At 45.3% G+C, this 13,925-nt stretch overlaps 2 protein-coding genes across 2 annotated transcripts in view; one reads left to right on the top strand and one right to left on the bottom strand.

Moving 5' to 3' along the window:
• Positions 1 to 13,925, bottom strand: part of GEM (GTP binding protein overexpressed in skeletal muscle) — a 344,355-nt gene that overhangs the window by 145,503 nt on the left and 184,927 nt on the right. The gene's annotated exons all lie outside the window — the stretch shown is intronic.
• Positions 3,856 to 12,736, top strand: LOC142201077 (TNF receptor-associated factor 6-like). Its single transcript, XM_075271907.1, has 7 exons — positions 3,856 to 3,991; positions 7,278 to 7,370; positions 7,628 to 7,841; positions 10,002 to 10,141; positions 10,222 to 10,384; positions 10,898 to 11,018; positions 12,500 to 12,736. The coding sequence occupies exons 1-7, from the start codon at positions 3,856 to 3,858 to the stop codon at positions 12,734 to 12,736; spliced, it is 1,104 nt and encodes a 367-aa protein (XP_075128008.1).

Raw genomic sequence — 13,925 nt, 5'->3', positions numbered from 1 at the left:
AGCAGGATAGAACCTGGTCTATAATCATCTGCGTCATGGGAATGGATTGGAAACTGCCATAGAGGAATGTTCGACTGCATTCTGCTGCAAACTTGGTGCTACATTGGAAGCATACTTGGCCGTGTGCATGGGGGGGACCTTGATGACTTTTCTCTAAAGTGGAGAGCACCCCAGAAAAAGACAAAGTATCTCCTGACCACCTTAAGGAGGTGGACATAGGGCCATAAAGCCGTAAAAGGCTGAGATGAGAATAACCCTTTAAAGTGGTCCTTTCATGATATTCCGCCTGCACACTCGTATATGACACGATGGGAGGTCTATCTGGGTCAACCTATCTCGACAGAAGAATGGTCCCTTATCTGGAACAGGGGTTTCAGGACCTCGAATTGTGTGACTCATAAAGAAAACTTCTTTAAAATGTTGATGCATTGGTACCACACACCGGCTCTCCTCCATTCCTTTGATAGCTCTATTCCGGATTGCTGTTGGAGATGTGGTGCACGCCCTGCACACATCTTTCATCTGTTTTGGTCTTGTCCCTCCCTGCTCCCTTACTGGACTCAGGTTCAGGACCTTTTGTGCCGGGTTCTCGGCATTTGCCTCCCTCTATCCCCTAAAACCTATCTCCTTAATCTCCCTCCACTGAAACTGCGCAAGCCGGCCCTGCGACTTTTTCTGTTTCTTCTCACTTCTGCCCGGTGTTTGATTGCTAAATATTGGCGTCAGTCAGCACCCCCATCCCTGGAGGAGTTATACTGCAGGATCGGGAATGCGCGCTCCTTGGAATACCTAACAGCCGTGCTTAACGATGAAGAGGAGCGGTTTCACGCCGTTTGGGACCTGTGGGACTCGTTCTGGGCCACCCAGCCTCTGTAATTCCACCGCCTTCTGGAACTTCTGGTTTTTTTCTCCCTCCCTTTCCCCAGCCTTGTCTTGTCTGGTTTGTGTTTGTCTTCCCTGTCTCCCCTTTTCTTTTTGTTTCTACCTAGTTTACCATTTGTAATTTCGTCATTTTCTATTGTACTGTTCTTTGTGATCTCCTCTGGCTTGGTAGACATGTTGTGTTTCTTTATTGTTACAAATTTTCATAAATAAACAATTTAAAAAAAAAAAAAAGTCCTTTCATGGTCCGGGGCACAGGCAGTTCTATATACTGCTGGAAAGCCGTCAGTGCGCTGAATTCAGCGCACTGTTGGCTTTCCCGATCTGTGCCCGGTGTAAAGAGCTTACGGTGCCGGTACTGTAGCTCTTTACAGTCAGAAGGGCGTTCCTGACAGTCGTTCAGGTACGTCCTTCTCCATAGCAGTGCCTATCGCGCTGTAGAGTGTGAGCGGGGAGGAACACCCCCTCCCTCTGCTCACAGTGCTCGTCCATAGATGAGTATTATCAGGAGGGGAGGGGGCGTTCCTCCCCGCTCACACTGTACAGCACACTGTCGGCTTTCCAGCAGTATATAGAACTGCCTGTGCCCCGGACCATCAAAGGTCCTGTTTAAAGGATTATTCTCATCTCAGCCTTTTACGGCTTTATGGCCCTATGTCCACCTCCTTAAGGTGGTCAGGAGATACTTTGTGTTTTTCTGGGGTGCTCTCCACTTTAGAGAAAAGTCATGGAGGTCTCCCCATGCACACGGCCAAGTATGCTTCCAATATAGCACCAAGTTTGCAGCAGAATGCAGTCGGACATGTCGGCTAAGGCCCCATGTAGCGGGCTGCAGCAAAAAAGCGCTGAAGGAAAAACCACAGTGGTAATGTATCACGGTTTTGCCCGCAGCTCTTTTCAAAGAAAGTCTGCAGAGGTTTCCTCTGTGGACTTTCTTCTTCCATTATACATATAGGGAAACCGCCAGCGTTTCCGTAGGTATATAATTGACATGCTGCAATTTCAAAAACCGCAACTGTTTTGGAAATTGCAGCGTCTTCGTTGAGCGTATTTTCCTGCAGTGTAGGGATGGAATTGGCTTGAATCCCTTCCACTACAAAGTGACTAAAACACTGTGGTTTTTCCCGCAATATTTCCGCCACGGCCAAACCGTCGCATTTACGCCACATGATGGTTTTTAGGCTAAAGATATTGATGTCCTATTCTTAGGACAGGTCACTAATATCAATTCGGTGGGGGTCTGACATCTGGCACTTCCATCCATTAACAGTTTAGAGAATGACGGCTCCATTCTTTGTGTAGTGGGCGAGCCAAATCACAACAGCTCCCCCCCCCTTCCCCCCCCAAGCCATACAAGTGAATCGCAGTAATCTGTGGTAACCTAGCGTGGTTACTGCCTGCTTCCAGCTCTATTCTCTGTGTATGTTCTGGCACAGGAATGCCATAAATACTATTAGGACTACATAATACTATTATTACCTGGAAGGTTGTAGTCACATTTCCTGGAGCCACACTTGAACATGTAGTCACTTTAACAGGAGGTACAAAGCGAGGCCTTTTCGCTGCATTTCCAGCAAGTCGCTGACTTGGAGCTGCCGATCGCCTCATATTGAGAATATCTGAAATAAATAAGAGATACACACTACTGACAACTAGCCAGGCCAACGCTTTCATGTACCATAGATGGAAAACTGAGAATCTACTCAGCGGTTTCGATAACATATACACAGGTAATATTAGAGCTGCAATGCCATTTACTTCCTTTCGAAAAGAGGGTGGCATACCTTGTAAACTAGAGGAGTAGTCGCATCTCGGGATAAAGGGGTTTCCAGGACTTACTTTAGGATAGGTTATTAATGTGTGATAGGAGGAAGCCACAGTGGGTAAAGAGGCTACAGTATTCTGATGAGCACTGCAGCTTTGCATTAGAGCTCAGCTCCATCCAATTGGATGGGATTAAAGGGATTCTATCATTACTTATTGTGTAAGCGGCCATTTTTCTTGTGGCCGCGGGCATACGCAGTCGGCTCTGCCCGAGTCGTAGAACCCAGTCGTAGTTTGAACCCAGCTCTGGAAGAAGACACACAAAGAGGCCATTCCTGAAGAAGATGGAGGCGGCGCTGGAGAGTTCTCTTGTAGCATCTGGGACACCTCCAGTGCTGTTTGAGCGCTGGGGACCGCCCCCAGTGCTGCGGGAGAACTCACTTGCATATAGACGAAAACCGGGATTTCTACCGAACGGCGGAGGTGGTGAAGACATCTGAAGGTAGGAGAAGAATAGCCTTTCTTTTTTTTTTTTAACTGGATTTTTATTGAAAGGATTTTTTGTAAAATACAATACAACACAAGAGTTGAAAACATAAAAAACATGAACGTGAAGCAATGCATATACCGTCAAATAGACTGGGAATGTATACACATCACAAAAACCTGAGAGTGGAAATGAGGGGGTGGGGGAGGAAGGGAAAGGGAAGGAGTCAGAGACCATTCAAAATACAGTATGCGTCCCAAGATGACCATATAGCCTGGAACGCCTCAACAGTATGGTTAAGTGTGGCCGTCACGTTCTCCATACTACAGACATCCTTAACTCGGGCTACAAGATCAGAGCCAGAGGGAGGAGAGGCACTCTTCCATCGGAGAGCGATGTGCGTTTTGGCTGCGGTACAGAGATAAAGAAACAATTTAGAGGTGTGCTTACCCAGATGAGTAGGGGGGAGATTGAGGAGATAGATGAGGGGGTCTAAAGGGACGAAGAATAGCCTCTTCAGGCTATTCCTACGTGTGATCGACAAAAAATGTCACTTTAATGGTAGAAACTCTTTAAGCTTCTGCTGTACCACGTGATGGATGAACATCATATCATCAAAGGGAAGAGGCCAAAGTGTTTGTCCCAAATCGCTCTGTTGTAAAGCTGTCCGTGCCCGCATAAAAAAATTATATATATTTTATACTTGCCCAGAGATGAGTATAATGAGTCTGATCGGACTTCTCTCTGGTGCTCCCGGCTCGCAGTTATTCAGGGAAGCTGAGGATGTACACCCCTGCTTCACTTTCCAGGTGCCCAACATTCAGATCAACTGTGCCTATGCTGAGAGTACAGCAGCAGGTTTGTTTTTTGTTTGTTTTTTTTAATTGCAGGCTCGGATAGCTTTACAACAGGGCGATCTGGGACACTATACACCTATCCATACTAGAGATGAACGAGTACTGTTCGGATCAGCCGATCCGAACAGCACGCTCCATAGAAATGAATGGATGCACCTGGTACTTCCGCTTTGACGGCGGACGGCGGCTTAACCCCCCCCCCCCCCCCCGCGTGCTGGCTACGTCCATTCATTTCTATGTGAGCGTGCTGTTCAGATCGGCTGATCAGAACAGTACTAGCTCATCTCTAATAAGGACCTGTGGGTAGTTTAGTGTCCTAAATCGTCCTGACAGGGTTCCCTTTGAGCTCTGTTCACACGACAGTGTCTGTCCGCCCTCAAAAACAATACATTTTTAACAGCTGTTTTGCACCCATGGGGCACCTGTTTTCACAGATCCCTCATAAATTTGAATCTATTGAGACATGCCCAATTTTTTGACAGCCTGATACAACGAACCATCAAAAAACAAAATCAGTCATGGGGATAGCCACTAGCCAGTGATTTCACGGATTCCCATATTCACTTGAATCTACTATGCGATATGTAAAAATAGACAAAACTTTGGATCACATGACCCAGGGATCGTGACCTAGACCGATCCCCCATGTCCATCATCATTAATCCACCAGAACAGGTAAGAAGATTACACCTCACTGGACAACTCCTTTAATGGCCCTAACGGTGGGTCCCCAAGGTACCGCCCCTTTAATAGACGAAAAAATCTCTGGTAATTGCCTCTTGATCAAAGAAATCATAAACTATCATGAACATATATACCGGCTCTTGGGAATACAGAGTGATAAGCAGCACCGCCGACAATCCCGCAAGATCTAGGTGAGCAAATCTGCCGGGAGCCCCAAATCCCCTGACACCAGGCACCGTGTACATGAGAAGAGGGGTCTGGTCTGCTCAATATATATAGACACGGGGGTCCCTGGCCAAATGTCACATGGTGGGTGCGTCCAATAAGAATGGACGGGGTATAAAGCCCAAAAATGTCATATTCCTCCTTTCGGACTGCTACTATAGGGGAGGATACAGCATCACAGCCTAGTATACTTGTCTATCAACCCCTATTAACAAACAGTCACCCAGCTTTCCCAGGCTCTGAACAGAACTGCACAGCAGCTTCAGTATATTTCTACCACACGTGTGAGGATGTGGCTACTTCTATACAGACAGTCTTTTGTGCTGCCATATGTATATACAGGACTATATATATGGTACTCACACCCGGGACCATGAAGCAGCCGGTGACACCGCTCAAACCTCCCTCTCTCCCAGCATGCACTACGGCCCGCCAATTCCCTTCAGTCTCTACAGTACAGGCAGCGAGTTGCGATCTTTTGCTCTCTAAATAAAGTTTATTGAAGGAAAAAAATCGTGACTATAACAGCACGTTATGGAGGACAATAAAGTAAATTGAAGAGGGGAAAAAAAAACACAGCTGTGCTGGCGTCTGTAGTCACCATGGCAACAGTACCTTACGTAGCAAATCACCAGTCATGAGGGCTTAGATATCAGTGCAATAACCCGTCACACAGCGCAGGCGCAGATATCACTGCAATAATTACTACTACTAATAATAATAAATGTATTGATAAACAATGAACCTGATTTACTTTGTATAGGGGGCAGTCTCAGTGGTGCAGCCTGGTGTAGTGCAGTATCCCATCATAGTATAACGCTCCCACAATGGCCCTGACTTGGTATGCCCCACATTAGTTATAATGCCCCTTAGTGGCCCTCACACAGTGTAATGTTTCCCTGGTGGCCGCCCCTGCTACCTCTTGTGTCACCCCTCTCTACCTCATAGATTGTAAGCTCTTGTAAGCAGGGCCCTCAGTCCCATTGTGTGAAATGACGTTCTTTGTTATGTATCTGTCTGTATTTGAACCCTACAGATTGTACAGCGCTGCGGAATATGTTGGTGCTATATAAATAAAATGTATTATTATTATTATTATATACAATGTAATGTTCCCCTCCAGTCGCCCTCACAGTATAAATTCCCCCTCCTGGTGCCCCCTACAGTATAATGTCCCTCTTTTGGTGCCTTCATAGTATAATGAATCAAAAAAACAAAAAATAATACCTCAACCCATTGCCCTGCTGTTAGGGCGGGTTCACACCAGCGCCCGATCTCCGTTATGCAGGTTTCCGTCTTCTGTCGGCAGAAGACGGAAACCTGCATTCAGTGTCCACCGGTGAGCGCTCGTGAGCGTCTTCTCCTCTCCGTGGCAAAACGTTTTTTGGTTTTTTTTAACCGGACACAAAGTCCTACATGTCCAACTTTGTGTCCAATTTAAAAAAAAAATGTTTTTTTGCCGCGGAGAGCAGAAGACGCTCATCGGCAGACACTTTTCAAAATCATTCAAATGAATGGGTCTGAAAACTGCCTGTCTAGTTTCTCAAGCAGGAAACGGAAACCTACATAACGGAGATCGGGCGCTGGTGTGAACCCGCCCTTATCTGCTATCTCTGCTCCCAAAGGCTTCAGGGAGCAGCAGGTGCAATGTAAGTGATGTCACCACATCACACCTACTACTCCCAAGATACCGGGAGCAGCAACACACCTCCCACCTACCTGGACAGTGTGATAACATCAGGAATCCGTGACAATCCCGCTGAATCTGGGACTGGTTGGAGCTATGTAGTTACACATGGCTGCACTAACCTGGGTAGGTATAGAGCACCTGGCATGCTATAGTACACCCTGCAATTTGCATTTCCAGTTTACTGCTCTTTCATAGGAACAGAAAAACAAATTGAAAACCGTGCCAGATACATTATATACATTGCTATACATTATATACATTGCTCGGTGTACGCAGATAGAGTTGAATACAGTGAGCAGGTTTAGTTTAATACAATGGTGAAGTGGGAAGCCTTTTGCTTCCTGCTCTACCATTCAGACATCAAAAGTACAATTTTTTTGTCAAAAAAAAATATTGGCAAAAGTTATTTTTCCAGGGGTGTCCAGTCTGCATAGTTTGGGAAACACTGACATAAACAGATGTTCAATATAGTTTTTGACTTTTTTACTGTACTGTACTTTCAGCGCAGACTATTCTCCTTTCCTATCCATGTATGTCGGTGCAGAATAGTTACCATCCAGGGATTTGTTTTCCAAGTGAGTGAACAGTGGTGTATTGTATACTGAGCCCAAGCAGCGGCTATCCGGTCAGCAGAGAGCTGTCTCTTAGGAAACCCATGTGATCTTCTCTCTTTGTCTTTACAATGCAGGAGGGGAACAACATTCCAGCGAGGCACCCTTGTCCACTATCACCCAGGCTCAGTATTGTCCTTCACTCTACCGCTTTACATCACCTCCACGGGGTAAGTGTTTTACATAAATATTTCTTATCCCTTTACAAGACAAGAACTTTGTCATCATGTTATATTAACTCAGCATCATAAAGTAGGGACTTACTGGGTGTGATTTACTGGGTGTTACAATTGCCAAGGCTTCCATACAACACCCGGAGAGTTTCTTGTCCATGATACTTTCCAGGTGTCATATGGGTTGGAGCTAGAGGTCCTCTTTAAGTATTTCAGTCTTTCAGAATTTCTAATATACATTTAATTTTTTTCAGACAAAGTAATGGGCTATGACATTGAGCGTTTCCTTGGCTATGTGAATGAGGGTCTTCTATGCTGTATATGTCGAGACGTCCTGGAACATCCATTACAAGCCCCCTGTGAGCATGCGTTCTGTGCTTCATGTATACATGGATGGCTTGTTCACCACAATAACTGTCCTGAGGACAGACAAGGCCTCTCTGTCTCCGATCTAAGAGCACTACACAGGTAATAATAGATTTAATGTCACTTGGGACCTTGTCTAGAGTCATATCAGCAAATCTTGTGTCACATCATTACATTTACACTTATTATGTGTTACCATTGGAGCAGATTTACTGAAAATACAAAAGAATTCTGGTACGATTTACCCCCCAAAAAACATACTTTACATCACATTTATTAAGTGTTATAAACACTTTATGATTTTTTTTCTGCATCTTGTACAACAGGCAAATAGTGCTTAGACTAGAAAGTGAGTCTTGTGGCGGGAAGATCACATAAGACGCTTCTTTTTTTCAGAATCCCGTTGAAAAACAATAGAAGGCAGATTCCGATCAGAATTTGGAGCTGATTTAGAGGCAGAATCTGCCGCAGAAACAGCTCGAGATGACGCTGTGCGAACCTTGCAGAACAATTGTAGCCCATCGCGTCCAACCAAAGGACGGCATACAATTTTCTTAGGTTGGTCTGGAAAATTGCGCAGTGTATGATTACAATGGGCAATAAGGCCGATTTTAGTACCTTTTTTATGTGGTACCATAAAAAGGGAACATGTGAAAATCTACAGTAGCGTGATTTTCTGTATGTTGCTGATTTGTACCCATGTGTGGTTTCAATATGTTTTGGCTCTTACATACTTCAGCCTCTCTTTCATTTGACTGGGTTTGTCTAGGAGACTAGGAATTTTGTTTATTAGCACTCAGAATTCCTGTCTGTGTTTCCTAGCAATATGTAGTAGGAAGCCCAATCAAACCCTTACTTATCATGGCGTCTATACCTCAGACACGATCGTAAACCCTCAGCTCAGTGGCGTAACTAGGAATGGTGGGGCCCCGTGGCGAACTTTTGACATGCCCCCCCCAACCGACGCCGAAGACCTCGACCGACCCCCTCCTCCGCACTCTATTATGACCCTTAGAGGCCCCTGCACACAGTATTATGCCCCATAGTGGCCCCTGCACACAGTATTATGCCCCATAGTGGCCCCTGCACACAGTATTATGTCCCTTAGTGTCCCCTGCACACAGTATTATCCCCCATAGTGACCCCTGCTCACAGTATTATGTCCCATAGTGACCCCTGCTCACAGTATTATCTCCCATAGTGGTCCCTGCACACAGTATTATGTCCCATAGTGGTCCCTGCACACAGTATTATGTCCCATAGTGGCCCCTGCACACAGTATTATGTCCCATAGTGACCCCTGCTCACAGTATTATGTCCCATAGTGACCCCTGCTCACAGTATTATGTCCCATAGTGGCCCCTGCACACAGTATTATGTCCCATAGTGACCCCTGCTCACAGTATTATGTCCCATAGTGGCCCCTGCACACAGTATTATGTCCCATAGTGACCCCTGCTCACAGTATTATGTCCCATAGTGACCCCTGCTCACAGTATTATGTCCCATAGTGGCCCCTGCACACAGTATTATGTCCAGGATCAGCAAGTAAATAGGGCCCGTAACGGCCAATTTAAAAAAACAAAACGCATCGGTAGCGGCTGTCACCGGGCCCCCTAATGGCCCGGGCCATGTGGCAGCCGCCTCCGCTGCCTCTATGGTATTTACGCCCCTGCCTCAGCTTATAGTACACAGAAGGAATGATAGATGTACGGAAAGGCTTCTAAACGTGACACTTCTGAGATTTTATCTATTAAGACTTTTCTGAAGATGTCTAGAAATAAAAGTATCAGGACATTAAAGCGCACTGGGATGTAACGCTCATGCACATGGCCTTGCCTTAAAGGCGCTGTCCAGGCTAAAATGTTATTTTTTAATTAGGTTGAGGGGGTTAAAAAAAAACAAAAAAAACAACTCACCTGTCCACGGTGCTCCGGTGCCTCCCAGCGCGGTACAGTTCTACCGGACCATTATCGGCTTCTGGCGGAAGTCCACGCTGCACCTGACTGCTGAAGCCAAGTTAGATAGCTGGTAGCCAAACCCTTAGCCGACTTCCCCATATACTTCAATATGTCTTCAATAGGATAAAGGGAATAAGTTTCCTTCAGAAGAAAAGAACTGAGCATGCTGAAATTCAACATTCCCAACCATCCTTTATCTTTCTGACATCTCTCATATAGTCAGGACACATCAGCTGGTCAGTCAGTCCCAACACTTTTTGTTGCCACCTCCATAATACCATACGATTCTGTATTTAACTAGATATATGCGGAATGATCTAAGTCGACTTCAGATCCAGTGTAAGAATTACAGAAGTGGCTGCGAGATGGTCTGTTCTCTGGAATCCATAGATAAACACGAGAGAGAGTGTGAATACAGTCGTATGTCCTGTATAAACGCTGGTGAGTATCTACGTAGTTTACTATTAACATTTAATATCCTTCCATTCTAAGTAATGTTCTATGTGAGCACTTTATGTTAGGCTGCCCTGTACAATTTGAGAGAAGACATCTGGACAGCCACCTTGCCGTGTGTGACCATCGGAGCCGGGAATGCCCTAATGGCTGTGGCTATGCCATCCTAAGTGCTGAAGACTTACAGCATAACTGTATAGCGGAACTCAGGACGGAGCTGGAACTTCTAAGGTGACATACACCTGCCCGCCACCTGACACATCTAGGACCAGCCCAGATCTATTCATTAAAGACCAAGATGATTGGGCTTGAGGAATCTGACTACTACGCTTAGACCAGTGGTTCTTAACCAGGGTTCGATCGAACCCTAGGGCCTATGCACGGTTCATTTTGTGTACCAGTAAAAAAACATATACTTATGTCTTGAATTTGGAAAAAAAAAAATCATACTTGATTTAACACTAAAGAAGGGTTCGGTGACTGTGCATATGAGATTGGTGGGTTCGGTACCTCAAACAAGGTTAAGAACTACTGGCTTGGAGGAATTGTACCATTACAGACAAATGATAGAGATTAAGTGTCAGATTGCCAAAGAGAGGACTTCTGCAAGGGGGACTTTTCTCTCAGCCAGTTTTAGGATAAAACCAGCAGACCCCACAGGTTTCCACGTGTAACCGCTTTTTAAGCAGACAGGGTCTCCATCTCATATCATATGTACTGACTGTACGTCTCCGCCATCTTTAGATCTGAGATGATATGCAGAGTAGAGGAGACAAAGCAAGAGATGGAATCAAGACTGGACTCACAGAGACGACACATGGTCCAGAAAGAGAGTCTTTTACAGGCCGAGATAGAAGAGCAGAAGGTATTTTTGTGACCTTTTCCATTTTAGCTGCATAAACCTACATTTCAGTTTATTATGAAGGATTAAAGGGAGTCTGTCAGTTGGAAAATTATCAAATGATTGAAAGATCTTTCCAAAGATGTCTTTATTATTCTGCATTGTGGCTCCATTTCATGAGAATCAGTGTTTTATTCTCATGCAAATTAGAGGAAAAGGGCTTTAGGGGCATTTCACTCAAGTAATTGGGGACGAGCTGGGCGGTAGTGAGGGGCAGGTAGTAAAGCCCCAGTAGGGGCTTTCAGCTAATTTGTATAATAAAACATTGTCATGAAAATGGAGCTGCAGGGTAAGAAGGACGGCTCTGTAAAGTGTAGAAGCCAATTTACCAGGTACTGTAGTTAGTTTGATACCAATTATCCTGCTGACAGACTCCCTTTAAGGCTATATGCATAGGATCACACATGTGCAGGTCCATGGAAATAAGACCAGATGGCACACAGATCACAGCCTTGTGCCATCCATGTTTTTCTCAATTATTATAAGGCCCCGTTCACACAGGACGCGGTATGGCGTATTTTGGTCCCAATTCTGACGCGAGAAGCCGCGTCAGAATAGGGCCAAAATGCGCCTGCCATGAATGAATGGGCCTAGCCCGGAGGGTGCTGCCGCGAGGCGGACGCCGCAGCTGAATCAGCCGCGGAATCCGCCTGAAGAAAGGGCAGCTTGCTTCTTTTTTCCTTGAGCAGCAACATGGGGGGGTGGGGTGCGATTATGACATGGGTTCAGTGCCAAAATCCGCCCCCTCTTGCCCCGTGTGAACGAGCCCTTAGGCTAGAAGAACTGATGGATGCGTGTATAGGTCCATAGAAGAATTGGTCCATATGTTCTCCATTATTATGGATCTGTTATAAAGGATAGCATACAGTCCAAAACTTGTGTACAATGTCCATGCAGCAATATCACAGGAACAGGGGTGTCTAGAATTAAGGTTTTTACGACCCATAAATTGGGTGGGGGGGGTGGACCAGTCAGCTATACGAAGCGTCTTCTGGTGCCCACAATATAGGGCTGAAAGCAGAAAGATCCATCCCCATAATAGCCGCTGGGTGTCATCACTGTAACAGCTCACATTGAAGTCCGTCGCCACCTGTCTGCTATACACGGCACAGGGTTTTCTGCTTCCAGTCCTGTACTGTGTATAGGATGGGATACCCGAAGTGGCTCAGTACAGCTGATCAGTCCAGGGGCTGGATTTTGTCCTCTCTCCCAACCCATTTGTATTGGTTGTCAAAGCATTGACTTGTTGGGTCCTCCAAAGCAAGAAATACTTCGATCACCATTCTTCAACTACACAAATAAATAAGGGTCCTGAATGGCAATGTGCTGAACTGAGGGACCCCAAACCCCCAATACCTGTTCTATTGATTAAGGGTGTCTCAAGTCCACCAATAACCACTTGGCTTGTATTTAGGTTGACCCAGTTTTTTTTTTTTTTGTCTCAGTCACAGATGTCTCGGCTTATATCAGACGTGCAGACTTTGATGGCCTCAGAAAGAAAGCATCGCCAGGACCTGGAGCAGGCAAACCTGGAGAAGCGAGAGCTGATGGAACTTCTGAAAGGTTTACAGCGAGAAGGCAGAGCCAAAAACAACGATGAACCCCATAAACCATCCAGCAGCCTTTCATTACCTCGCCTTGAAAGTCTCAAGAGAAGAACCCGAGAGGTCACCATAATCTAAGTACCGTAGTTTACAGTCCAGTAGACATCAGTTCATTTTTGCCCCCTTTAGTCATTGTTTCTAGCTCCATTTTAGACCTAGGATGGGAACAAGTATGTTTAGGAAGACAATGTGGTTCATTTTAAGGAACAGTTTCTCTTACCTCATAAGCTTTTGTTTACTCACATCTCAAATCCACAACTCTCTCTAGAAAAAGGGTCTCTGCCCCCCTTCCCCCACAGTTGCATTGAATAGAGAGGTGCTCATCTATGTCCAATTTGGTCCTATCATCAATGGGGGTTTGAAGAAAAGCAGAGCACACTTGTTCTTAGATCACCCACTGAAGTGAGTAGCGTGATGAACATGCACAGCCAGGAAATGTGTCAGGAAGGAGGAGTCACCTGTTCTACAGCAGTGGCCTGAGACCTATAGCACGCCCTGTGATCGACAAATGTCCATGATGACAATATCGTCCATATATCAGTTATGTTAGTCCTAGAAGATTATTATACCTGGATGACATTAAATGCATTAGTACAGATTGTTTATAGGAGTTTCTTAAAGTTTTCCTATTTGTCTTAGCACCATGGGATATCCTAAAGCAGTCCCAGAGGGTGGGAATTACACCCCATGCAAACAACCTTGCTGAACCTTAGGACCTAAGCTGGCATCGGAGGAGGCCAAAAAATGTATCTTGTAGAACTGCAAACTTTGGAGAGTAGCATTGCAGAGGTCGGGTATTTAAATATGGCGGCCGCCAAAGCCGCTGGGTCTTTGCAGTAGAATAACACGATCAGTGCCTGCAAGACCCCTAGGCAAAAACACAAGCTTTTTTTATGTATTTTTCCTCAGTGTTTTTTTTAGGGTGCTTTCCACGGAGTTGACGCTCTGCTCATTCAGACACATAAACATGTGTCAAAGTGACCTCTGTAAAACACAATCCCATAGAGTTCAATGTGTGCCGGTCTTATGCACGCTACACATTGAAATCAATGGGTTTAAAAGCCTCCCATGGATTTCAATGTGTAGCACACGTAAGACCGGCACACATTGAAGTCTATGGGATTGTGTTTTACAGCGGTCACTTTGACACGTGTTTACGTGTCTGAATGAGCGGAGCTCTGACAGCAGCTGTACTGAATAACGCAATAAATATGGCAGTGATTTAATTTTCTATTTTATTTTATTATAAAAAAAAAAAATAAAAACA

The sequence above is a fragment of the Leptodactylus fuscus genome, chromosome 4, assembly GCF_031893055.1.
Source record: "Leptodactylus fuscus isolate aLepFus1 chromosome 4, aLepFus1.hap2, whole genome shotgun sequence".
Lineage (NCBI taxonomy): Eukaryota > Metazoa > Chordata > Amphibia > Anura > Leptodactylidae > Leptodactylus > Leptodactylus fuscus.
Note: the sequence above shows the minus strand (reverse complement) of the source record. Positions and strands in the feature narration are given on the sequence as shown.

Excerpts from the sequence above, each read along its gene's own strand:
- LOC142201077 (XM_075271907.1), top strand. The coding sequence starts at position 3,856 with ATGAGTCTGATCGGACTTCTCTCTGGTGCTCCCGGCTCGCAGTTATTC. Across the intron at positions 3,992-7,277 it reads TGCTGAGAGTACAGCAGCAG|GAGGGGAACAACATTCCAGC; the intron begins GTTTGTTTTTTG and ends TTTACAATGCAG. Across the intron at positions 7,842-10,001 it reads GATCTAAGAGCACTACACAG|ATATATGCGGAATGATCTAA; the intron begins GTAATAATAGAT and ends GTATTTAACTAG.